The sequence below is a fragment of the Pseudopipra pipra genome, chromosome 20, assembly GCF_036250125.1.
Source record: "Pseudopipra pipra isolate bDixPip1 chromosome 20, bDixPip1.hap1, whole genome shotgun sequence".
In the NCBI taxonomy this organism is placed as follows: domain Eukaryota; kingdom Metazoa; phylum Chordata; class Aves; order Passeriformes; family Pipridae; genus Pseudopipra; species Pseudopipra pipra.
In genome coordinates this window covers 8,105,907-8,132,137 of record NC_087568.1, presented here as the reverse complement: position 1 = coordinate 8,132,137, position 26,231 = coordinate 8,105,907, and the positions used below count along the sequence as shown (strand labels likewise).

At 48.7% G+C, this 26,231-nt stretch overlaps 1 protein-coding gene across 2 annotated transcripts in view; it reads left to right on the top strand.

The window, feature by feature from the left end:
* PAPPA (pappalysin 1) overlaps positions 1–26,231 on the top strand; it is a 181,679-nt gene that overhangs the window by 146,810 nt on the left and 8,638 nt on the right. For both annotated transcript variants that reach the window (XM_064677104.1, XM_064677105.1), the window contains exons 18-21: positions 3,093–3,240; positions 5,888–5,997; positions 12,513–12,584; positions 16,880–16,978. In XM_064677104.1, coding sequence (XP_064533174.1) covers positions 3,093–3,240; positions 5,888–5,997; positions 12,513–12,584; positions 16,880–16,978 — 429 coding nt within the window. The remainder of the gene's footprint in view (positions 1–3,092; positions 3,241–5,887; positions 5,998–12,512; positions 12,585–16,879; positions 16,979–26,231) is intronic.

Sequence of the window (26,231 nt, the reverse complement as noted above, 5' to 3'; positions counted from 1 at the left end):
TAAAAAATCTGCCTCAGTGGCTCTGTGAGCTGACTAGAAAATAAGGAGCAATGAATGAAAGTAAGTAGTGTGTGAGTTATCCAAGCTTATCCCATTTGTTCATTCTGTTTTACCTCACTTTTCCCTCCAATTCTTCTTATTATATTCCTGTGTGCCATATGATAATTTAATTCTATAGTGATTACAACTATTCAGGTGAACCATCTCTAAACTTCCGTGTCTTCCTGGTTGTGAAGGTGTCATTTGGCATCAGGGGTCAGATCCTCATCTGGCACAAATCAGCATGTTGCCTTTGACATCCTGGGAGCTGTGTTCACTGACACAAGAAAGTCTGGCCTTTACTATCTTGTTTGAAATGCCTAGTTTGCCTCACCAGAGGTAATTATAGTTTGTGATGTAAGTAACTTCTCCCAGAAGTGCTGCTACTGCTCCATACTCTTGGGAAGAGAAAGCAGGGATGTAGAAGCTGCAGCTACTACAAGCACTGCAGGGAGCAGGGGGTGCTCTGTCATAGATGGTTTAATATCATTCCAGACTCTGAGGACATTTAAAAAGGGACCAATTATGTGAAAGACAGCTCTGATACTTGCTCCAAATGTTAAAAGCTCCTGCCTGCCCCTCTTCCCAGCCAGGCTGGCCTCCCCCCTCCACAGGGACAACAGGCAGAGCCCCAGTGTTTCACTTCAAGGCATCTGGAAAAGGTTTCCTTGAATAAGTCTTACAGGGAGGTTATGAGCTGTGTGAAGGGAGAAGCTGCACAGGTGTGGGTGCAGTTTGGGTGGGAGCTCTGGGACACAAATTGCTCAGACTGGTCAGGGTGGCTGACGCCGTGTCCCATCCCTGGTTGCCATCGCTGCCAGTGCAGGGAAACCAGGGCCTCCAGGGCAATCACAACTGGTGTAAGGGGCTTGTGTTTGCTTTTAAATGAGGTGGAAACAAAGAGCAGCAAGTAGCGGAGTCAGGGTTAGAGCAGTAATGAAGTGAGCTCTGGAAAGTGAGAGATCCAGCTATGTCTGCATTCACTGTGAGTGACTGTTCAGCTGCAAAAGCACCTTGGGCAAAGGAGCAGATAACATCTTGAGAGAGGGATTTGCAGAGAAAGGTATTTTCAGATATCCCAGAAAATAGGCTACAGAAGAAGAGGGGAGGACTCCTGGCACAAGCCAGAACCACTTGAGAGGTGTTAATTATTTAAGGATTAAACCCCACTAAGTCTCTCTCAGCTATATAAGGTGATAATACACGTTGCATCCAAGCAAGAAACCCAGCAGGGATTTTCACAAGAGATTTTGCAGGTCAGGGAATGATGGACAGTATGTTACTATAGCAATGGATATCCTGGGATCTCTGAGTATGTTGCAGAAACTATACAATAGTACCCTCAAGCACAGCCAGCTCCAGCAACATAAATCAGGTTTCATGGCTCACCTTTGAGAATCATGCTTGAACCCTGGCATGGAAATTGCAATGGAAGTGCATCACACTTGCTAAACCAGCAAATTGTGCTTAATTATCATTTAGCAATTTATTCCTGACTTTGTCACCACGCTGAAAGATCATTACTTGGCTGTACATCCAGCATCTCTTAATCACCAGGAATGTAATGGTCATTTAAGCAGGTACCTCCCCTGGCACCAGAGCAAGGGTCTTCAATTTCTGAATATTGTACACAAATCATATGAACAGTCAGATCTAAATTAATCAGTCTCTGCCAAACTGGCCCTTAGGTGAGAATCACCAAGCTGGATCACACCCTGAGTCCATCTGCTCCATTATCCTTTCATATGATTTTCTTATTACTTCTGGCAATGGCCAGATGTCTAGAGAAGGGGAAGCAGGTCCCACGCAGTAGTCTGCCACTAAGACCACTTTGCATCTCACTAAACATTGTGTTCATCAACAAAGCTGAGCAAAAAATGAAAAAAAGCATTAGGATATTAAAGACAAGACTAACACTGAAGGCTGTGACATCTTCCACTCCAGTTCCAGGGGCTTGTGCAGGGCCCTGTGCCACAGTGGGTGTGGGTCAGGGGGCAGAGCTCCGCAGAAAAGTTCAGCAGCCCTGCAGGGACCCCAGCATGGACAGCACATCAAAGGACCCCCCAAAGATACCCAGCACAGTCTCCAAGAACAGGGTGGGTAGATTGCAGGCAACGTGCCTGGCATGTAAAACGGGTGAGGAGAAGCAGAGATCCTGCATGGTTCTCCCACCCAGCAAGGTCCCCACGGGAGGTTTGGAGCCCAGCCCCACCAGACATGCTCCTGTTGAATATCCCACATTACCCCATGGCAGTCGGGCTCACAGATCCCACAGAACAGCTTGCACAGAAATCCCCAGTGCTGTGAGGATAGATCTGACAAAAGATTGCCTGTGCACTCCTTTGTTGTTTTTAAAGGGCATGATATTTCCCCTCGGACTTTGGTATTCATTCTTCAGTATCATACAGAGAATCTTTTCTATAAGAGAAATGTCATATTCTATGCCTTGCCCATTCCCACGCCAGAGGATTTTTTTCCCTCCTTCCCACCTGCCTCTGTGTGTGTCTGTCTCAACCTCTTCACTTGCTGTCACTCAAGGCAGACAAGCTCTAAAGAGCACGTTCTGCCCTGCTAAGCATCCCTGCTCGTGTCCCGCTCTCCTTCCTCCCTCAGATGGCCATTGGGGATTCTTTCTTTTTCAAGACAAAGATGATGTAACTGGTTAGAGAATGGGCAGAGGGAAAAGGTTGTCTGCATTCAACACCAACCTCTCTACAACAAGAAAGAAGGCAAACAGGGTGAAGGCACCTTTATTGCAACTGGAGTGGGGCTGTTGTAAGGTGGAGACCTTGCAAGGGACTTGTAGAGACCTTGCAAGGGGTTGTAAAGACCTTGCATTGCACAGGAGAGGAGTATTTGCAGCTGTTCCCTGTTTGTTTGGTTTTTTTTATTCTTTATAATAAAACTCCATTTTGCCCCCCAGGGCTGCCAGTCCCAACCAGGGGCTCTTCCACTTCCAGCAGAACTTTGCTCCCAGCTCAGCTCTGAGCTCTCAACCTCTCCTTGGTGGCGTTTTTGTGACCATCCTCCTTGTCTCCTTCTCTCATTCCCAGGGCCGTGGAAGCAACGTGATTCACTGCAGGAAGGATGGCACGTGGAGCGGCTCCTTCCACCTGTGCAGGGAGATGCAGGGGCAGTGCACTCTGCCCACCCAGCTCAACAGCCACCTGAAGCTCCAGTGCGCTGGCGGCTACGGAATAGGTGTGTGAGCCTCCCCCCCAGCACCTGGAGTACAGCTCTGAGGGAAGCAGGAGGCGAGGAAGAGGATGGGAATGACAGGGAGGGAGAGAGGAAGGAGCCTGCAGTCCTTCAAGTCACCTTCTGTGGACCTTTTTGCCAGAGTGAGAGGCTGCTACGGGAGGCTTTTCAGGGAATTGCTTTTAGGAAACACGAATCTTTGAGAGGCCAGGCATCGTGTAACATGCTCTGATTGCCTGCTCCTTGCAGCGCTTCCAGTTTCATTGTGTCCCTTCTTGGCCAGCTGGTTCTCAGGGGCAGCCAGCACGGCAGGCTGTGCCAGAGACACATCCAGCCTGCAAAATGCAGGCAGGGACTGTACCTCTGTTTGTTCTTGTGCTTCTGTAATGTCCCACTCCTTCAACCAAATGCACACACCCTCAGTCCAGAGGCTGAAAGGCAAAGGAGGTGACAGGGGAACGCAGCACCAGGACAATTCAGGTCTCTCCAGAAAGAATATGAGGCAAGCTGAGCATCCCCTTTGGTATGACAATTGTTTAGGAGCTATTGTAAGGTGTATTTTCCCTCTTTCTTCTGGGGTATCTGCTCACTCTGTAAGGGGTGATGACTTCACATGCTCAGCTTTGCTTTGTGGCACCCAGGCAGAGGGGAGGGACAGACACACTGAATTGTACACACTGTATTGTATTTTCAGCCCTCTGTTGTATTTTCAGCCCCAGTTTTTGGGGTCTCCTTGTTGTAAGGGTTGCAGTGGAAGCTGCACTGGCTGCAGCCCACACAGATCTGCGAGGCCCCTTCCTGCAGCCCCACTCCCAGCCCCTGCCATCCCCCCCCTCCCTCCGTCTGTCCCTTTGAACTTGGAGAAATTTCCTCCTCGCGCGGCTCCCTCATTATATCGCAGCCATGCGAGGGACCACGAGCCTCCTTGTGTTCCCTCCCCGGGGAGGAGAACACGACCTGGATGAGATCAGCGCTCTGTAATGATGCCAATTACAGATCATATATCAAAACAATTCCGACCCGCTCCTCTCCGCGAGCGTACAGAGCGTGGCGGAGCGCGGCAGAGCGGGCGACTCTTAATGTGGAGAGGTGTTTTACCCTTGAGAGGAGGTTACCCCCAGGCCTAGCCAGGTTCTTGCAAGGAGAGAAGTCCCAGTTCTTGCTTTGGTGAGGAGCATCTCAGTGCTGGAAGCAGGAGGGTCTGTGGCTGCTCAGGCAGCGGGCGCCTGCCAGCTCTCACTCTTCTCCCAGTTGCTGCCAGCAAGTGCCAATTCCATGTGCAAGGAGTGGTGGGTCTGATCCCAGGATGGGACCACACAGCATCACGGAGGTGAGGGATGCATGGGGCAGACCCTCCACAAGAGCATGACTTTCCCTGGAGAGCTCAGCAAGGATACAGCAGCCTCTGGCTCATCCTCAGCAGATGGAGACACACCACACTCTTTGCAGGCTCACCCAGCACCACCTTTTGGCATCAGATATTGGGGGTTTCCTCTCTTCTTTGTGTTTTTGGAAGCCTGACTGATGGTGTTTTGAGAATGTGCTCTCCTGCCACTCATTCACCACAGGGGTGGTGTCAATGGGCCTCATCCAGCAGGTCTGTGGAGCCACTACCACATGCCCTGGGAAAGCAAAACTCCAAGTGCTCCAGCCCAGGTCTGACCACTCCCACTGACTCCTCCGTGTGGAGAATATGAGAAGGCAGAAGCAGGTGGGGGAAATAATAGCATCCAGCCATGGTCACTATGAATCCCACACACCTTCGGTAATTCCTCAGACACCTAATCTGCCCTTCCAGGCTGAGGCGTGTGTTGAGCCAAAGGTTCAGCTCTCCAAACCAGTGCAGAGATTAATTCCTCCCCCAGCGCTGATTGGAGTGCAGAAATCCTAATGACATGTTTGCAGCAGCTGTGCCATTCAAGAGTGATTTTCCAGGGGGGAAATGGTAATGGTCCAACACACTAGGGCTTACGGTTGTGTCACCACAGGGCTCTGGGATATTGCTGCAGAGTATCCCAGCATGTTTTAATAAAGAAAGGACAGGGTTCCCACTGGGCATGACAGTTAATCAGAGAAAAAGCAGGTTTATGTGTGAACAAAGCCATCATTACCTCTCTGCATACTTCTTATCGACTGTGGGACTTCGGTGATAGTTCATCTCCAATATCATTAGGCTTGATCACCCTCTGAAAGATTATTATTGGAGGTCTGTAAACTTGGACAGATCAAACAGTAGGTTTTTGTCATGTCATAGGCGAGATGAGTTCGACAGCCTCTGCCTAATCAGTCCCATCGCTTAAAGATTAGTTGAAATGGAAAAACCTTCACCTTTTCTTGATGATCCAAAAGCGCAAAACCTGACCCCCTTCTTGGAGTTAACAGGCAGAGAAATACCTAGATTTGCAGCTCGTACAGAAGGGCCCTGGAATACGTGCCACCCCCACGCTCTCCTGCTGAGTGCAGGGTTGTACTCAGCACTTCATGTGTGGCTCGGAGATATGTGATAGTTATGGCCAACTGCTAATTGCAATTTAGGAAAAACGAGCTGTAATCCTGTCCTTCAGCTGGAAGGATGCTGGAAGGGTCAGGAGCTGCCTGCTTTATCCTTTAGCTTTATCCTTTAGCTTTATCCTCCCCGTGTTTTGTGCAGGCACAGAGTGTACCACCTCATGTCTGGATCACAGTCACGAGCCCATCCTCCTGCGCGTGAACGAGACCGTGCAAGACATCCAGCACTGGATGAACCCTCAGAGAGTGAAGGTCAGTGCCTGACAACTCCACTAACTGTATCCCTTGCTGAATGTTTATGAGCAGAGAGTGAACAGCGTTACCTGGTTCATTTGATGAAGGGGAAAATGGGGAATGCTGCCCTTTAGGAAAGAATTCCTGGGTTTTGTTGTGTCTTTGCATGTTGTTCTGGTAATGTGGTGGCTCTCTAAGTTGCTGTCTCTCTGTGTTTTCCCACTGAAAGTCAGTTCAAGGTAAAGGCCTCAGATCAGTGGGGTCTGATCCGAAAATGGGATTCATGACACAGGAAGACGGGACAGACAGTGAGAGAAAGGGCACTGGCCAGGGTTTATTTTCTTCCTCCTGTTCTGTGTTTTGCATTCTTTGGGTGGCAGTGACTGGATTTTTTTCTGCGCTGCTTTTGGATGACAAAAGAAGCTGATACAGAGGGTATTTCATTTCCCAACCCCGCAGAGCTGGCTGAGTGCTCCCCCCGCCCCTTCGCCCGCATGCGAGAGCTGCCTGCTCAGCACAGCCCCTTCCAGAGGTCACCACTTCTCCCTCCTGCCTGCTGCAAATGCACAGCCAGCATTAACTGCTCCCAGCACTGCGTCCTGAGCGTCCTCCAGCACACCCCAGTGCCAGTGTGCCCTGCTGGGGATGTGCCCACCCGTGTGCACATCACACGCACGCTCACCCTGCACCCAACAGCTGCTTGGTTTCATGCCCACACTTGGATTCCAGTGGGAGACACACTCACCCACCTCATCCTGAAAACCTTCACGTGCCTCCTGCCTGCAAATTCGTGTAATCAGGTGTTTGTCCCTTACACAGTATTTCTGCAGGTGTAAAGGTCTAACTGGACACGCTCAAGCACCTGTTGGAAGATGCTGACACATCAGGTGTCACCAGGTTGCTGGTGGTGTTCGTGAACAAGCACTGCTGGCTTTTACATACTTGGCCCCGGCTTTGCAGGAGCTTGTTTTACACACTTGAACTCCATTACGGAGGAGAACAAGCAGCCAACACAGCCCCAGAGTGTCCTGAGCAGCTTTGACAGTCTATTTGCTTCTCTACATGACTAAATGTACGCCCAGGGTTTGGGATTTTTGAAATCTGGCCTTGGCTGTGGGTAGAGGGCCGCTCCAAAAATCTCCACCACTTTATGCTTTCCTATTTCACACAGAGTGAGAGAATAAATCCTGGAAAGGAGTGGGAAACTTAAGTCCAGAGAATATGACAAGCTCACAGCGTCCTTCCCAGCTCCCCATTCGCTCCAGACTCTGAAATTCTATGACTGCCGAGGCTTTGCCAAGTTTCTGGCATGAAACATAAAGAAAACCCCTATCTCTGTGTGAGGGGCAATTTCTCACCGGCCCTTTCCCGAGTGCCAGACTTTAAAGTGGTTTGTAATTCATGGGGAAATAAAGTGACAGCTTCCCTCCCGTTCTCTCTGCACTCCTTCCCTTATTGATGCGGGCACGCGGAGGGAGCTGTAACGAGTTTTATACCTGCAGGTCTCTGGAGGGCTCATTAGGCAGCAGGGAAAACATAGAGTAGTAAAGGGGGAGATGAGGGGAGCGAGGGATGGAGGAGAAATCATGGTTTCCAAGAGCACAGTGGTAAATGAGACCCTTTTTTTGCCCTGATGGTGAGGATCTTGCAAGAACTTTAGGCTGTGAGCAAGTTTGACCCCACACTTTGTAAGCAGAGGGTGAGATTTGGGCTTGAAAACTTGTGTTGGGAGATGGAGGGGAGCCTTTAGGAGATGAGCAGGATGATGCTGAGACATATCAGAGGGGATTTTTTTGGTAGCTGTAAAGCATCCATCTTACTCAGCTCTGCAGATAAGGGGATGTCACCCACAGGGAGCGGAGCCTCGTGGGGTCCCACTGAGGGAAACTCTGCTTCTAGTGGGACTGGGGAGACCCTGGAGAGATGGGACTGGGATGCCTTAGGGGGAGGTCCCCATGGCAATGTGCTATGTATCATTAATAATCTCTGTTTATGGTCAGTGACAGTTTGCTGTTGTGCCACACGAGCGAAGGGAGCAGCTGGTTGCATTTACACGGCAAGTCTTTGTACATCTCACAGCACTCGAATGACGCAGAGGAAACACTTTCAGCTGCTTAATTTGAGGCACAAGTAAAGTACAAATTAGGGCAGGATGGGAAGTAGGTAAAGGCAGGACCCATCTGTGGCATTTAGCTTTGAGGGTATAGGGACAAGAAAACACAGGGAGAGCTGGCAAGAAAAAAGATATATTTGTGTGTAGCTGCTCAAGCAACATCTGTTATGGAAGCAAAGTGGGAAGAAGGGCTATCCCTCCTCTGGGGGTTGTTCAGAGCAGAGCTGTGCAAATCACTTGATTTTTCGGTTCACTCGAAGTTCTGTTAAATTTGAAACAAAAAAAAAAAATTATGTTTTTCTCTAATCAAAGTGACTCTTTTGTTGTTGTGATTTTTGGTGAACCAAAAAATCAGAGGAAAAAAACATGTTGGTTTGAACATAACGTAGCATTTCATTTCCAAGGAGATTTTGTAAACTTTTGTGTAATGAAAATGAAAAAAAAAAAAAAAAAACCCTTAGAAATTAAATGTCCTCTCAAAGGAACAACAACAACAGATAATTCACTTCAAAAAATGTCTAAATATTACTGTGTTTTGCAGAATTGGTTTACGTTGAGTTGCTTTGCTGGGTCTGAAACAGTTTGTTGAAATCAGTATAAGTTGGCACTGTCTTCCAAATCAGTATTTTCAGCAAGAAAATAATCACCTGAAATCTTCTGTTCCTCTGTTGTTCTGCAGTGGGCCGTGTTGGGAGCAGCCACTGCTGTCCCCATGATTTCCCCTTCACTGTGAGTGTCACGGGGCTCTGAGCTGCTGAAGACACCCATGGATAGAGCTGCCAAGACTGACTATGCAGGCAGCAGGGAGAAAAAAGGGAAATAGCTCAGAGACAACTTTGACAGCTCTTTCCCACTGACTGCAGAGAAACAGGGCAGACACCTAATTTCTTAGGTTGTCTGAATTTGGGTTCTTGCCTTTGTGCTGAGTAGGAACAGGCCAAACAGTGTGCAGGCATATGCATGCCTGGGAAAGCCCTCAAAGGGTTGGTGTGCCCTGACTCTGCTGAGCTGAGCGTGTCCATGGCCCCTCCACACGCCAGTGACACTGCCCAACTGCTGGTGATGTGTTTTCCCACGTGCACTGCAAGCCTTGGGATTACAAATGTCCAAAGACCATCAGTGGGAATACTCCTTAAACACTCCCCTATTCATTCAAGCTTTGCAGTTTTCCTCCTTCCTTCCCCTCTGCCTTTTTCTGTGAGTTTTGGGCTCGTTTTGCAGCAGGGAAACTGAGTCACGGAGCAGTGATGTGACCAACTGCAGTACAGCTGCTCAGACCCCAGGGAGGCAGGAGATCCCAGCCCATCTGTAGCTACAGGAAGGAGCAGCCCCAAAGTGCTGTGTCTCCCCTCTCCTGGCTGATCCCCTCATCCCAACCACATTAGGCTATGGTTAATTATCGTGTTCATTTAGTGCCTGAGGAGCGAGTTAGCTGAGACCAGGAGATGCCAATCCCTGGGCATCTGGGGGACACTTGACCCATCTAAGGTTGAGGAGAGCTCTCCACTGGCCTCTCTGAGGGAAACCCAATCCCCCCTGCAGCCCGCAAAGGGTTGACATCACTGTGTTAGTCCCACCACGGGAGGGAAGCGCCGTGACCGGAGGCACTGGGTCTTCCCTCACAAGGAGAAAATGACAGCTTGATTTGCTTTCTTGGCTCTTTGTTACCTACTGTGGGAGCGCAGCCCTGCTCCCTCTCCCTTGGCAGCAGATGGAATCCCAGCCACTGACCGCAGATGTGGCTGGGTGGTGTTTCTGGGATGGGACAAGGCTGGAGTCAATCCACCCGGCTGCACGGCGTTGGCCCGTGTGGGAGGGCAGCTGTGCTGCAAAAAGCCAGTGCGTGAGAGGAGCTGGGGCCACGAGGGCAGCATATGTCACCACAGCAGCACAGGGGACGGGGCTCACAGGGGCAGTGGCCAGATGGGCTTTCCCCGTGCACCACCTGGCACATGGTGGTGGTCCTTCCACCCACCTCTTACAGCAGCCTGTGTCGGCCTTCTGAGTCCACCTTCCTTTCTGTGCACACTGATACCATCAGATCGTGGTCATGCACAACCTACACCCACCCTTGCTTGCTTTTCATGCATTTGCTCATCTCAGTTGCCCCATGCAGCATCCTGTGGCACCTCTATGCCTCTTGGCACCGCAGGAGGCAGAAGCAATGCCCAGCAACCCAAATCAATCCCAATTTCTCAATTTTCTAAGCCAGTCTCTCCCTCTACCCAAACCCTCTCTCCCGTTGCATTGCACACATAGCTGCAGCAGCTTGAGAGTACAAATAGGCTGGGTGGGGGGAGCTGAGGGCTTGGAAAACCAGCAAGAGGAACCAGGACCATGGCAGAGGGTCCCTCCTTCTGCTTTCAGCTCTCTGAATGTTAGCAGGATTGAATTCAGCTCCACTGGCAAAGGGTCATCCAAGGGGAGAGTGAAGTAACAGGTATGAAGCTGCTGGCAGGTGCCACTCAGGAGCAATGGTAATGTCCCACTGACCCAGTGATTAACTTGGCACAAGGTCACCTGGCTCTCCTACACTGTGGAGAGCAACCTGGGGCTCCATTCCCATTCCCTGGAGAGTGTCCAGCCCAAGTCTGTGCAGTTGTTGGGATTGAAGATGACCTTGACTGAGCACTCAGAGAAGCAGAGACTTCACCTTCTACCCCTTCCTCTAAGGCTGGTGCTGGGCTTTTAACACTGGGAGGGTCAGGAAAGCAGTCAGTGCATCCTCTGTGAGGAATTGCTCTCACTTGGAAACCTCCTTTCTTCTTCAGAGCCTGGTTCAAGGCTACCCATCCTTTTATTGGCTCTGCGTGCTCACACACATTCACACATAGCAAGAGGTTTTGTAAATATTGATGCTTCTTACCAGGGGATTGTGAGATGCTCTTTGGAAGTGCCCTTCTTCCACTTATTGTCTGCTGGCCTTGGATACAGGAGGCAAATGCCTGAGTTTTTCTACTTTGTTTTAATTCTTGGGTTCAAACGCTCTTGAACTGTTTCCTTTACTCTCCCCGCTCCTGGACTGTTGACTGGCCTTGTTTATTTTCAAACCTAGAAAAGTTTCCTTTCTTTTCCCTCTGAAGTGCAATAAACAGAAGGGGAGGTGGGGGGGAAAGCAAACAACAAACCCCTCACCATTTGTGGCAGGCAACAGCCTGGAAATCTCCAGCTCTCTTGTCAGGAGCTCTGGGGGAATGTCTGACACCTCTGGGCCCCCTGCACCTTGCAGCCTCCCTCCCGAGGGATAAACAACATCCTCCCCCCTCTCCTGGCCGCTTCTTCACTCACACAGACAGGCCCTGTTGCGAGGCAGGTGGGGCAAGCAGGGCTTGACTAATAGTGGAAAATCCGAGAGCATCGGAAAGATAAACAGTGGCAGTCAGATAGTATAAAAGTCCTTTTTCTAGCACACGCCAGGTAAGCCTCAAATGACAGAAACTGTAAAAAATGCCGAGGTTCTCCTGCAGATGGATTAAACTAGCCCTCAGATAAACAGGGGAGGGGATGGCTTGTGCTTGGGGTCTTCCCAAATGCTAATCCCTTCCTTCCTCAGGCCTCCATCCAACCCCTCTCTTCAGGTGAGTGCCTGTGTGTACATCTTGCCCAGCTGCACAGGGTAGTGCTCTGTCCATGGATGATAACCCAAAATGAACATTGTGCCCCATGTCCTGCTGAATGGATGGGAGTCCAATCTCCAGGACCTCTAGGGTATTGAACCACCATCTCCACTGACTGGTCAAAGATTTCATCCACTCTTAAAATCTAAGTGTCCATGTCTATGGCTGCCCTGCCTGTGTCATCACTGAGGGGGCTGGTCATCATTTTTGCCCAAAACTAGGCAGTCCAACTTTGTCTTCTAGAAAATCTGTAGACAGAGTTGGTAGAGAAATTAATTTAAAGCTCATAAAATGTAGTGGATAATGCTGTCCTATCTGGGGGTTATTCTGAAGGTGTGTGGTGAGAGGTGCTTTTATTTAAGATGGTGCTAAAATATATCTGAAAGTCCACTTTTAGCTGCTTCCATCTTCAACAAGCCCAGATACGATGGGCAGTGAAAGACACCAATGCTTTGCAGCACCAAAGAAATCTCTAAAATGTGTTTTCTACCCAAGGGCAAGACAGTGGACCTGTGCCTTTGCCTTTCCCTGCCACATTCCCCCACCATGAGTGAAATATTGGACATGACATTTTAGGAGAACCTTAAATATTATTTTAATCTCAAATGCTCTGTTATTGCAAGTGTCAAGTCCAACACTTCTTGTAAATACCTGGAGGACAGCCAGGTCCTGAGAACACAAGAGGTGTTAGGAACTGAACTTCATTGGTTAAGTACAGGAGAGCCACAGGAGCCAGCACTCTGACTTTCTGTACACTGATTTCTTTGTCTTAACCTGCTGCGTTTTTTTCCTCTTCCCTCCAGAGCGTTGTCTGCACGGCAGGACTCAAGTGGTATCCTCACCCTTCCCTGATTCATTGTGTCAAAGGCTGCGAGGTGAGTTTGGCGTTAGCTCAGGTGGTCCGTGCTGGCTCCAAAATCCTGCAGGAACAGTCACAGCAGGCATGTGGGCTGTAAATGCTGGTTTTCAAGGGGGGCAAACAGGATTTCGCCCTGATCATCCACTCAAACAGGCTGTGATTGCCTGCATCAGTTCTGACACTCAGTAGTGGAACTGGTGGTTTTCCTAGAGCCGATGGTTGGGTGTCTCTCACAGGAGTTACAATGATCAAGTAGCTCAAAAACATTGGTAGACCAAAAGAATTTCCCAGAATGTGGGAGTTTCTGGGAAATTGCAAAAACCTTCAGTTGTTTGTCCTTGATTTTGACATATTATTAGAGGGGCAATTCTTTCCAAGGCCAGTTAAGCTTTGGGCATTGGTGTGTGCAGAGAAACTTTAGGGAAGCCAGAGACAGAAATGAGACCACTGGGTGGACAGCACAGCTGGACAGTGAGCAAACAGCACATCCCTCCACTGAACCTCTATCTGAACCAGAAAAAAACAATCAGAAACACACAGTTACATTTAATCTGTGATACAATTTTACAGTCTTGTGTGTTACTTGAAGAAAACAATTATTTTGAAGGATGATGTTTCTGCTGGCAGCAGTCTTTGAAAAGCCTGAGAAGACTTAAGATGTTTCCAGTGGTTAAACAGGACTGGAGCACCTCTGTCTGGATCGTGGCACTCCTGTGGTTCCCATTGTGCCAGCCCTTGAGTATCTCGCCCATGTCAAGAAGTCAGTCCTCGTGGTACCTCTGTGAAGTTGTGAAGCTCCAATCCCATTTTAGAAATGGACAGCTCACAGGCAGAGGGATAGTTGGCTGCTTTAGTTACAGGGACAGGCAGTGGCAGAGCTGTGTCTTCCCCCCCACATCTCCTGCCTTTCTGCTGCACTGGCCGTGCTCTCAGCACCCAGTAACCCAGTTTTACAGGCCCATTGAAATTATTTGCCCAAAGTGGCAGAACATGGGACTGAATTCCTAAATCTGACACAAAGCTCCAGACCACATTGCTGCGCGGTGGGATTTGTCTTGAAGTGAAAGACAGGTTTCCTTTGCATACAAATGCTGGGCCCAAGAGGGTAATAACTCTCCAACAATGTAATAGTTTCTGTCTAGTTGTTCCCTAAATGAAAAGCATTCTGCTGTCAGTGCTCTGAATGTCATAAGCCCTCTCACACATCGCTTTCATGCAGGCTGGCTGGGAGCCCCCATTCTCCAAAGAGAGCTGAAATAACATCCAGAGACCATTAAGAAATGCCATTCAGGTGCTGATGCACCATTGGGTATCCATTCTCCTGCTGTTTAAGGATAGTTGTTACTGAGGCAAACTTTGCAATGATGTAATAATTTACCAGAAGCCATTATTACTGACATGCTTCTTCTCAGCATTTTCTTCCCTTCCATCATTGCTAATTGCCAGAGCCCTCTGCATCAATAGGAACTTTCTTCTTTTCAACATTCATTCAGCAGTGTCACTGCATCACAATCTATCATCTTGGAAGGCTTTGCCCAGACAATTGATAATGGCCTCTAGCATCATTTTTAGAGCATGATGCTTCCAGGATCCATGGATGGGCCAGAGCTTGTTCTCTGGCATTAAGATTTCAGAAGAAATGCCATCTTCACCAAGCCTTTTTTTTTTTTTTCTTCACAACTGTGGAAACAGTGCCTAATAAGCCAGTAGCTCAATAATGCTGGGCCATTAAGCTGATACAGTCCTTAATGTATGGACATCCTTAGCATTAGGGAGGGTTCCCTGAACAGGAGGCTGTAAGTGGGGCATTATTTGACTCTTGGTGATCGCAGTGGGAACCCCGGCTGCTGCTGCAATGTGATTTTTTGTCGCTCCCTAGTGGCAGGAACAGAGGTTTATGAGTCAGCCCCGTACTTCTCAGCACCTAACTTAGGTGTTTCAGTAGAAAAGCAGTCCCTCTGGACTACCTGTATAGTCCTTCAAAAATATCAGAGCACTAAGACATGCAAGAAGAGCTGTAGACACCTCACCCCCCATAGCCAGGGTCTCCCAAAAGAGGATTTTGGACCCAAATCAGAATAGATGCTATTTGTCCTACTCTTCCCCTCCAAAGGACTAGCTTGCCTAGTCTGTGCCAGAGCAAACTCTTCCACGAGCTTCTTTTACTGATTTTCCAGCATTCATAGGTGTAGGGTACAGGCATAGGCATGGAAAATTAAAGTCAAGCTTTTCTTGACAAGCAGGCACAACCAGGCAACACAAGGGAAACATGGAGAAGCCTACAAAATTTCCTGGGAGGTTGGGCAAAGTTCATGGTTTTAAATATGACCGTGTTGGCATCAAAATATCTCTTCATCTATTTATAAATCATTCCCTTTTAACTCTTAGCATATTAATTAAATTGGAAGGGCGTTTGCAAGTCAAAGGCTTTGCCTGTATAAATAAGTCAATATCTGTGGAACTAAGTGGAGTTAAGGCAGTTTAAAGGGACAGGAGCCTTATGCTGTAATTTTGATTTCCTTGTCAACATTTGCCACATTTGCATGGAACTAAAAAAGTATCACACAATGAATCAGTCACCTCCCGGTAGTCCTGCTGTGGTTGCATTGTTGGATGGATTTCCTGTACCTGATAGAAATATTTAAATTTGCAACACACCAGCAGTAAAAGTGTGCATTTGCACCACTCCAGAGAGTCCATTTCAGCACTGATGAGCAGGGCCATGGCTCACTCTGGGGAGAGCACAGCGAGCTCTCATGGCTGATTCTTCATGTATCCCATCATCAGGGAGACTCTGGTACTGCAATTGCTGCAAAATCCTCCCAGGAAACCTCCACAAGCCACCCCACCTGCTCTGCAGTGATGCCTTCCTGTAGGAAAGACCCTGGTGTTTTTCTCAGTGAAGAATAAACACATTTTCCAAAGAGCAGATAAAGTGGGAATGGCCCCATGAGCCTGTGTGTGTAAGAAGGGTTACAGAGATATGACTGCTGAGCACCCATTTTTCTGAGCACTCATTGCTGGCTGGGATTCTCACAGGGGGCCTTTTTTACCATCAGGCACAGTTTTGACTTCCAAGAAAGATTTCTGTACTTGCTGACCAAGAGGTGTAAATGTGTAAAGAAAGACCAGACCTCAAGGCTTTCCTTCAGAACTGTGGTGGTTGTTCAGGTCCTGTGCAGCACATGGACTAGTGCTCCCATTGCACAGACTAGTGACCACATTTTCTTTTTCAAGGTGATTTACGAATTTTACTTAATAGCTCTCCACAACGCCCCTCTGAATAATTGCCACTATCCCAGCTCTGAGCTGTGGAGTGGAGGAAGATTATGTGTCATGGCCAGGGTCACACACAGTCACTGCTGGTTGGAGAAGAGGAGCACATGGTCCCTGTGCTGAGCTCAGACCACTTCCATTTCCCTTTGTGATTTGTTTTGTGCCCTCGTTGCTGACACGTGTTGCATAGTTTGGAGAACTGTGGTGAAAAGCACAGCTATTAAAAGCAAGCCTGTTTTGCTGTGATGCATAACCTTCTTCTTATCCCACACAGTTCTGGAAGGTTAGCTTAAAATTATCAAAGGTGCCACAGTTTTAGATGCCTGGATGCTGTCTCTGGGCCTAGCCAAATTAATATTCCTGAAGCATCCTCTTATGTGGGATGTGAAAAGCCAAGAAGGGCTCATTTCCCTTTCATCTACTGTCCTTTTTTTTCTGTCTGCTTTGAAGGGAAAGGGGAATAATTATCTTTGGCTTTTCAGGGCAGTTGGTAATGTTACAAACTATATGGCTCCTTCGAGTCTTCATGTTTTCCTTCTGAAATAGTGTTACAGGTTTTAGAATTATGAAATCATAAAATGGGTTGGGTTGGAAAGGTCCTTAAAGATGATCTTGTTCCAACACTCCTGCCATGGGCAGGGACACCTTCCACTAGACCAGTTACTCCAAGCCCTGTCCAACCCGGGCTTGAACACTTCCAGGGACTTCCAGGGGCAGCCACAGCTTCTCTGGGCAACCTGTGCCAGTGTCTTACCACCCTCACAGCCAAGGATTTCTTCCACATATCTAACCTAAACTTCCCCTCTCTCAGTTTGAAGCCGCTCCTTGTCCTCTCACCACAGTTCCTGATGAACAGTCCCTCCCTGACTTCCTTGTAGGCCCCTTTAGGCACTGGGAAGGTGCTCTGAGGTCTCCACACCACCTTCTCTCCTCCAGACTGAACAGCCCCAACCTTCCCAGCCTGTCTCCATAGGGGAGGTGCTCATTTTATCTGTGTCCATGGTCTCAGTCTTTTCCTGCTTTTTCCTTTTTCAGCCTTTCATGGGGGACAACTACTGTGACTCCATCAACAACCGAGCCTTCTGCAACTATGATGGTGGGGACTGCTGCGCCTCAACAGTCAAGACCAAAAAGGTAGGGATGCCCCTTCCTCTTTTCATTGGGAATTCCTTGGTGACTGTTGCTTTGTGCCTGGAAAAACAATTATTTTTTTCTAGAACAGGGGAGGTCCAAGGTCTCAGAAGGACCTTCAGCATCAGCTCACCACAGGCACTGAGTTCTTGCTGCTTCATTTTGAAGTCCTCTCTTGATGTTCATTTCCCACCATAACTCACCTTACACCTGTGCAAGGCAGGTTCTTAAATAACATTTGCAGAGGTGTTGATTCATTCTTATTTACAATAAACCCAAGCTTCTCTATGGGCAAGGGCTGGCTCTCTCCAAAACTTGGGGCATGTTCAGCAGCAAAGCTGTACCTATTGCTCAGGAGACACTGAGAAGGGGGTATTTGTCCATCCTGATATGCACCCTCAATGCTCCAAAGGGAAATTAAAGGTTAAGAGTCTCTCTTTTGACCAGAGAGCAAAAGGGAAGTGGCTCTGTACTTTGATCCCTGTGTGTGCCTGGCTTGTTGCTGAGCATCCCATCCCCAAGTGGGACAGAGGAGTTTGTGGAGCAGGGCAGCAGGGCTGAGTGGAGATGGAAATAACCTTCTGCACAGAGACCACGTAGACAGAGACCTATAAAATCATTATTTAATGTAGAGAGGATGCTTAGGAAAGTAAAATCCACTGTTTTTTATCACACAGCAGCAAGGGGGTGAAGTGGTAATTTCCTGGAAGCAGGATCCAAACAAATGAAAGAACCTCCTTACTGGCACAATGTGTGTTTGAGTGATAGGTTGCATTGACACAGAGTATTATTAAGAACAAAAATATATTTGAAGTCAAAAAAAGAGCAGGCCTATTTGTGGAGGTTTGCTGTGTCAGTGACTATCAAACACTGTGATTTGGATGCAGTTTCTGGCCCAGGAATATTTAAACCACTGACTGCCTGAGCCTGGGGAAGGGTCCCTCCACACATCCTCTTTTTAAATGCTTCTTTAAGCACCCATTTCTGACCACGTTAGAGATGGTGACTGGAGTGATAGAGCTTGTGGCTTGGAGCAGTACAGCATTTTATATGTTTCTAACCACTGAATTTCTTTCCAAAGAAAAGAAAGCAAATTTTATCCTCTGCCATATGAATATTTTACCTTATCTTCCAGATTTTAGTGTAGAACAGAACAAAAATCCAATAAGTAACTGATATATATTAATAAACAACCAAACTTGAGGGAGCTTGGGCTCAGCCTATGACACCATCTGTGTCACCCAAGTGAGGAAGAAGGTCCTCTACAGGGAGCAGTTCCTTTATAAGCCAACTTTGGCTGGAGGATTCTTTTCCTTGGTTCAGCTTTGGGGGCTGTCTCTGGCCCATCTGGGAACACTGGGGAAGGGGGATGGATGTGTCTTGGCAAGTGGAAGGAGTGAATTTCTCCACTGGGGAAGACACAGAGGAAGAGGTAGTTTGTCTAAATGTGCCTTTTTTTTTTTTTTTTTGACAAATATTCCCCTGTATTGCTTTTGAGAGAGGACCTGGGAATCATGTTCAGGGAAGCACAGGCAGGTGAGCTCCTCTGCTCCCCATGGTGAAGTAGGGCATGGAGGGCCCACAGAGGGCTCCCTGCTGAAACAACCTCTGCAGAGATGAGGGGGGGACAGGCAGTGGCTCATCTTCAGTTGTCTCCAAGAAGAGATTCCTATCTCTGGCTGATTTTCCACCTCCTGGGGAGGAGCAGCCCAACGGCAAGCACAGCTTGCTCACTGACCTCCCACCAGCCAGGAGGGCAGAGCTGGAAGTGCCCGGTAGCTCAGCATGGTGTAGGTCTTCTCCTCCCAAAACAGCCTGCCTGGGAAACTTTATCTCACTGCCTCAGGGCTTGGGAGCAGGCGATGAAAAATCCCAAGCAGCGCCAGAGGAGGGGAAGTGAGGTGCCTGGGAGGAGACCGACCCAAACCAGCCCCATCAAGGCAGGAGCTAAGGGCACAACCTACTGCTGGGGTGGGGATGGGACTGAAACACAAGGGATGTGAGAGCTGAACTGTGGGGGAGAGGGATAGGATTAAGGTTTGGGAGCAGAATTTATTGCTGAGCAGGGAGTTGAGGCAGAGTAGGATCTGCACAGAGTAGTGAACACTTACCAGCCAGGCGACTCACGCTCAAAATATCTGCTGGCTTCACTGCCACCCAGAAATGAAGTGACCTCCCAAGGAGGGGAAGCGCTTTGTAGCCCAGTGGGTTACTGGTTTCTGTGCTAAAACTGCCTGATGCAAAGGGCAAATGGTCAGAGACGGGCAGCTGGTCACACGTCTGATGGATTTCCCTCATGGAGGGGGAGGTTCTGTAGCTTTTTGGAGGTAAGTTCTGTTTTCACAGACTTCACTGGGAGCTGGATCTCACTGCAACTCGGGGAATTAGACTTGCCCTAGCTGGTAATTTAGGAACACCCATCCTAGAGATCACAGGGCTGAGCTTCCCCAGCACACTTTCAGCTTCCAAAATCTCCTCTCTCCCAAAACACCGACGACACTGCAGGTGCTGAATGAGACACTCGGGGGGAGCGAGAAAAAAAAAAGCCAACACCTTCTCCTTGGACCTTCCACACTAAAAGCAAGATGCTAAGTCCCAGTTTATTACATTTATAGGGTAAAGGAGGGAATAATAACCCAGTCAGAGGGGCTGTGGGGTCAGGGCTGAAGAGGCAGCAGGCAGCACCTCGCTCCTGCAAAGCAGCCGCCGACACCTGCGGCAGCAGCCGTGGGGCCATGGGGTTTGGCTCTGCGAGTTATTTTCCCGTCTGAGGCCTTTGACTGAGACCAGATTTCAGGCAAGGCTGTTCAAATACAGCCCTCCCTTTGAAGAGGTTTATGAGTGGAGCGTTACAGGAGATATTCCAAAGGGAAAAACAATGAAAGGTGAGAGAAAAGGGAGCTGAATAAAAATACTCCGCATACCAAATCCTTCCAGCACAGTTTGCCACCTACTTAAAAAGGCACAGTTTTAAAATACACATCGGGTGTAAAAGCCAAAAACCTGGAGGAGACATAGGGAGGGGCAAGTCCAGCTCTGTTAATTCCAATACCAGATGAGGATGTATTTTCATACGGTTGTAGAAAGAGCGAGACACATGAAAGAGACTTGCTTTGCTCCTTTTCTTTCAGGGTTGCACACTATGTGGCAGATGTGTCAGTCTTTTAAAGCCCCTGCAAGTTTACCCATAAATGTCCGACATTTATGCAACACCTGTTTTTCTCCCAGAATGTCACAGGACATTTTAAAAGCTTTAGATTTATCATGTTTTCCCCGCTGCAGCCATCGCTGAGGTGACACATGGTTCACATTTAACAGAACATAGCAACTCGGCACATTATTTTAGGAAAGGGCTGAAGATTAACATCGCACCATGTGAAGATTCAGGAGTTAACAGTCGAGTAAGAGCTGGCTTCAGATCTTTAGTGTCCGCAAACTGTCAAGACTTAAGTTTCACTGCAGTCCCACTACCCTCCCAAACACACTTTCAGCTGCACAAAGTGCTGTGAACAGGCTGCCTGAAAGCAAAACGCTTCAACCCATATTCCCTTTAATTCTGAGCCCTCTTAATGTGAGATTTTCCACGCTCCTGTTTTGTTGCCCTGAAAATGCACAAGGGACTTGCAGGCAGCAGTCGCTTATCCCATGTTTTCCCGCTGCATTAGCAGGGAATGACCTTGTGCATTTTCAGCAGCGAGCAGGGAACGGAGCAGTGTGACTTATCTGACCAACCACCGGCTAATCAGCACTGCTGCTTAGATAGGAAATAATGAGTATTTGCCCTGCACTGTTCACAATCAGGCTGGAGAGCTTAAAAGAAATCATTAAAGACCTCTTTTGAATGCTACAAAGCAGCATCGAATAAATTCAGTCATATTCTGGGCATAAATTCGTGGCAAGTGCAGTCAGCAAGCAGGAAAAAGAGACATTCATCAGCTTAATTATTTGTTGTGTGCTAATTGATCGGCGTCGCCCTGCAGCAGGCGGGAAGCCAGGGCTGGCACAGGGATGAGTGCCACCCAAGGAAGCAGGGATAGGGGCAAGGCTGTGTGGGGAGCAGGGGGCTGAGGGTGTTGGGGCAGAGGACGGGGCTGTGCTGCTCAGACTTTGCCCCGTGCATGACCCAGGAGCAGCTTTGAGAGACAGGAAGGCCATTGCCGGCCAACCTCCAAGGGAGAGAAAGCTTCTGTTGTGTATCTGGAGGGGATAAAGTCTTCCGTGAAGGACAAAGCAAAAATCCCATCTCCTTTTAATCTTCCTCCCCTCCTGACCCAGCACAGGTTGCCAGCTCCCTTCTGCCTGGCTGCTCTAGGAAGCTGCTTCTTGCTTTGTATTCTGCCGCAGATAAAAGAAGATACGATTTTTTTTTTTTATAAAACATTACATCTGTGACACTGCCAAAGTGAGAAAAATAAATAACCTGGGCATAACTGTTTGTCTCTGGGCTGTTGGCTGCCTGTGAGGAGCTCGTGGGGTGTGCAGCATTACAGGGACAGTCTCTGGCTGTTTCCTTCTGATTCATTTCAGGAAATCTTCTCCCCAGTCACTGTCTCCTCCACTTCTTTTCTCTTCCCCTTTCCTTTTATAAGTTTTCCCTGGACAAGGCTGTCTAGAAAGGCTTCACAGAAATCAGAAATGTCTTTCTTTACGCTCTGCTTATGTACTTTGTTCCAGACTCGTATCACAGGTTTGCTTAGTTGATGGTCCTGCAGTCTGGTCTCTGCAGATTAAAATACAATGAATTTGCTGCTTTAAAATTCCCTCAACTTCAACTATTTGCAAGGGTGAACTTTCATCTGTCTCTCCTCTCTGCCTTTCCTTTTTGTCACATAAGTGGTAAACCTACAGCTCCCATGAGAAAAACCTGCCTCACTCACTTATCACTCAGTTTTTCCCTCAACTGCTTTGCCCCACAGCACTTAGAAAAAAAAGAGAAAAACTGTCCCGTCCCTTCAGCCTCTTGACATTTCTGCCCAACACCTTGGAGAGGAAAACCAGCGAGTGCCTCGGCGGAAAACAAATGAGGACTTGTGGTAGATAGAGGGCCGTGTGGGATTCATCTAAAGCTTTGCTTATCTAAAAGATAGGCGAGTTATCAAAACCTCTTCAGAGACTTTATGGCCGAGAATTCAAGGCCTAAAGAAAGGAGCTTTGAACTGAGGGGCTGCTGCTGGCTCCAGCAGGGATTTCCAAAGGCTGTCCCTGTCTCCCCAGAAAAGAGGGGGGTTTGCTGCACTCCTACCCCTAAGCCAACAGAAATAACCTCTTCTTGGGGAAATAAGTGCCTTCTCCCAGCTCTCTAACTGCAACACAGACCTGTGCTGGAGAATCTCAGGTCTTGCTCTGTTCACAGAACATGGTTTTGAGGCAGTTGGTGCCATTAGCAGCCTAAGTGACCACCCCGGCTGAGGAAAGTCTGCTTATCCAGAAGAAGTGATGCTCCAGTGCTGCTCCCAACAACTTGAATGTCCCCAGCTGGATGTGTTTGTCGGCTCTATAATTAGCAGGGGAGATACAATGAATGGTGGGTGAGCAGGGAGGAAGGAAGGATACAATGTGGAGTGTTGCTTCATGCCTCTGGAAGCGGCTGAGCCTCCAAGCACCCTGGTTCACCCCGATGTGTGGGTGAACTCGCTTCCCCACAGAGGTGTTGGTCTCAGGCTGTAGCTGTTTGCCATGTGAGGAGCGTTTTCAGTCAGGGTGGGTTGGGATGGGAGCTTATTTTGGGGCTCAGAGCTTGGTTTCATAATCGTTCAGGGAGGCTTTCCAGGCGGCAATAAATTAAAAGCAGTGATGGTAGTAGCACATGTTGCCTATCCTGAGAGAGAACGTTCTTGGCTTCAAGGGACATGGGGCTTCCCACAACATACGGCATTCCCAGGGGACGTGCTAGTGGAGGGTGTTTGCTTTGCTATCCGACCTCACTTCATTAGCAAGTGTTACAAAAACCAGCGAACAAACCTTCCCTGCTCCACCGCCAGCTATTTGGCCTCTGGGTGGTCTGGCTCCTATTAAATCTTTGGTGATTATTTAGACTAATTACATTCATGTTTGCACAATCAGTAGCACGAGGGTAGGAAGCACAGCTGATTGCTGAGCAACTGAGCTCCATGTGGTTTGGCACAGGGGCTCCCTCGCTCTGCTCAGCGGGCAGGCGGGGATGCGGGATCCATGCGGGCAGGGCTTTCCCGGGAATCCCTGCTGGCTTTGGGCCATCCTGCTTCCACTGGTTCTGGTGAGGCTGCTCCCAATTTACACACGACGGAGAGAGCGGAGCATCTGTTGGGTTCAGCTGAGCTGCCTCTTGATACACCACGTTTGCTGGTTTCAGTGGGGGAAGGCTCGGTTTATGGCGGGGCAGTTAACAAAAATTCAAGCTTTTAGAACTGCATGTGCTGCGTGGAGAGGAGGTTTCCTGCCAGTTCTGTCTTTGCCTTTCCCAGGCCCTCTGGAGCAGTGCCCTAGGTGTGAACCTGCATACCAGCACCCAGAGTTAAAAGGGGGCTCACTCCTTGTCCGTTATCTCAAGCTGGTGACCTCAATGCCAAAAAACACTGAGAAGACCCTTACAAGATGCATGTTTTGTCCCACAAGGGCCTTGTCAGAGAACAGAATACTGCCTGTTGTTTGAGCTGTGAGGCTCTGGGAGGTGCAGGGCCGTGACACTCAGCACAGGGTGCCACACTTATCTCACAGGCCACGCTGCCCGTGGAGGCTGTGCCTGCGCTGCAGCCTCTGTAGCACCAGTTAGGCCTGTCTGGGAGATTTCGCAAACACTTCAGGGCTGAAATCTAACAACAGGCTGTTTCCCAACACTTTACAGCTCTCCTCCCTTCCCCGGGACCGATCCTGCCTGCCCTGGTGCTGCTGTGAGCCAACCCCAGGTGCTGAGCAGGAGGCACAGCCAGGTCAGCCTGATACCAGCCTCTGTCAGGGACGAGCTCCCAGCCTTTGCAGAGCTGTTTCCCATCCCTCCCTGTACCTGTCTGGGATTTCTCCTGTCAACATTCCCAACAGTTCCCTATGGACTGGACTTTCTCAGCAGGGATCTGCCTTGGGATGTCACCAGCCTCTTCAGATAGATGCATGTAGCGCGGAGTTGTGACCTCTCACTCGTTCCATGACCTGGATCCTAGTTCTGTGCTGCTCTGTTGTATCTTTGTTCCCATAGTTGGCAGCATGGCATCCAGGACAAATCCAGCCCTGTTTCCAAGAGGCGGCTCGGGTTTTATCCAAGGTCTTATTGTTTGAGGTGGGAGAGGATGCTTAGGGCTCCCATGCCTTGGTGGAGAATGAAGTCTGGGTTCATGCCCTCTGCAGCACGGGTGGTGAGTTGGTTGAGGTGATGGTGTCTTGGATCTCCTGTGCATTACACCCAGGACATCCATGCCATCCTCCTGCCCAGCCCCTTATCCACCTGCTGTCCTTGCTCTTCTGGGTTCAGAGCAGGGTGCCCTGCACGCCCTAGGTGATGGGTATGATGTAAGTCGTGTCTGTTTTCTCTTGATGATGGATAGGTCTGTGGTCCAGTGTGGTTTTGGGGTGACTCACATTCCCTTGAGTGCTGTCCATCCACTCCATGGCTGTTCCGGATCATCTCCAGGAGATGTGTGTGCGTAGGGGGTACATGTAGACGTGTGGAGCTGTGTTCTTCAGTTATGCCTTTTTAAACCTATTTTAGTTAGTCTGAGGGTGCAGTATCTTGTACTACTGCATCTAATCCAGGCTGTAAGCTTAATTTTTATCTTTTTCTTCCTGCCCTCCAAGGTATTTGCCAGGTTTTCAGGGAGATAGATGCGGGTGAAATGCAGGGCTTGGCAGGTGGAAGGAAGAGGAGCCGATTCCTTACTACTGGCTTTACAATGGGTATATCTGGGAATTTCAATGCAGGTCATATATTCTGTTAATGAGTCGGGCTTTCACAGACCTATTTAAAAAGAAAATAGGCAGTTAATCTTGGAGTATGTATATCTGGGCTCCACACCTAAATGGGCTATCATTCAGCAAAAGGTTCAGCATTTATTATTTCTAGCACATCCAGCAGCTTTATTCATGGTCGTGCACTCCAGAGGGCTGTCACTGTGTGAGCCCAAGGCAATAGACAGTCCTTCTTCTAAGAGGTTTTACATTTTCTCTGAGCTGGGTACTTCTGACAGTCCCACTGGATTCTGTGTGTGGGTTAGATTCCCTAAATACCTATGGAAATCAGGTCCTCAGGGAACTCAAATGTGTATTTGTTGTAAATGTTGTTTAAAGTGGAAACCCCGCATTACTGTTAAGTGTTTGGAGAATTTTGTCATGTCTAATATAACTGTGGCTGTGCTCATAGAAATCTCTGCCTTTTCACATAATAGAAAACTGATCTCTGGAGCTCACTGCCATAAGACAAAACAATTCATCTATCTGGACAATAGCACTGTAAAAATCGAATTGCTTAAAAAGCCTCCATAAGGGACATAAAGTGAATAAGACTGATCTGATCAAGAAGAAACCCTCCTACACTCAGGCTACCCACTGCTGGGAACTGCTGCTGAGCCACGGAGCTGTCTGCTCCTGGGGCCACAGCTCTGCTTCAGAGAGAAAGCTTCTGCTCCTCTGTCCATGACCACTATTAGGAGACGAGAGGGTTTCTGGAGGACAACACACAGCAAGACATTTCTTCTCTAGTGGCTCCATCTCACCAGGAGCTGGTTGTAATGCAGTAGGGATCCAGTCTTGTACATGCACCTTTTCAAGTCACCCCAGTGCTGACCACAAGCTTAGGGTGAGCTGTAAGAAAGCCCAGGGGAAAACAAGGGACTCACAAGGAGAAATGGGAGGAGAAGGAATGAAGGAGGTAGAGCACTTCAGGCAACAGCAAACTCATGCCAGTTTGGGTGTCTGTGGCCACTGTTTGAGCACAGCCCACAGAGTAGGTGAGGGGGTTTGAAGACACAGCCGTGGTTTGGAGACACAGCCGTGCAGGGCTTTCTTTCCCTCTTGGCTCTGATGTTCCTGCAGGTGAAGTGGGAGCATGTCTGGGATCTTTGTTCCTGCAACATGTCCCACTTAAGCAGAGACAGCAGCAGAGATGAAGTGCAGTAGGCTGTCAGGACTAATGTCAGCCACTTTACTGAACTGCCTGGATTGGGTGTGTGGTTGTCCTGTGCTCAGTGCAAAGGGTGAATCCACCTTCCCTGTCTCCCCTTTGAATGAAAGGGCCACTTAATCACCTTTGTCAGGCTGTGACAGACAAACACAGTGAATCCAGGCCAGG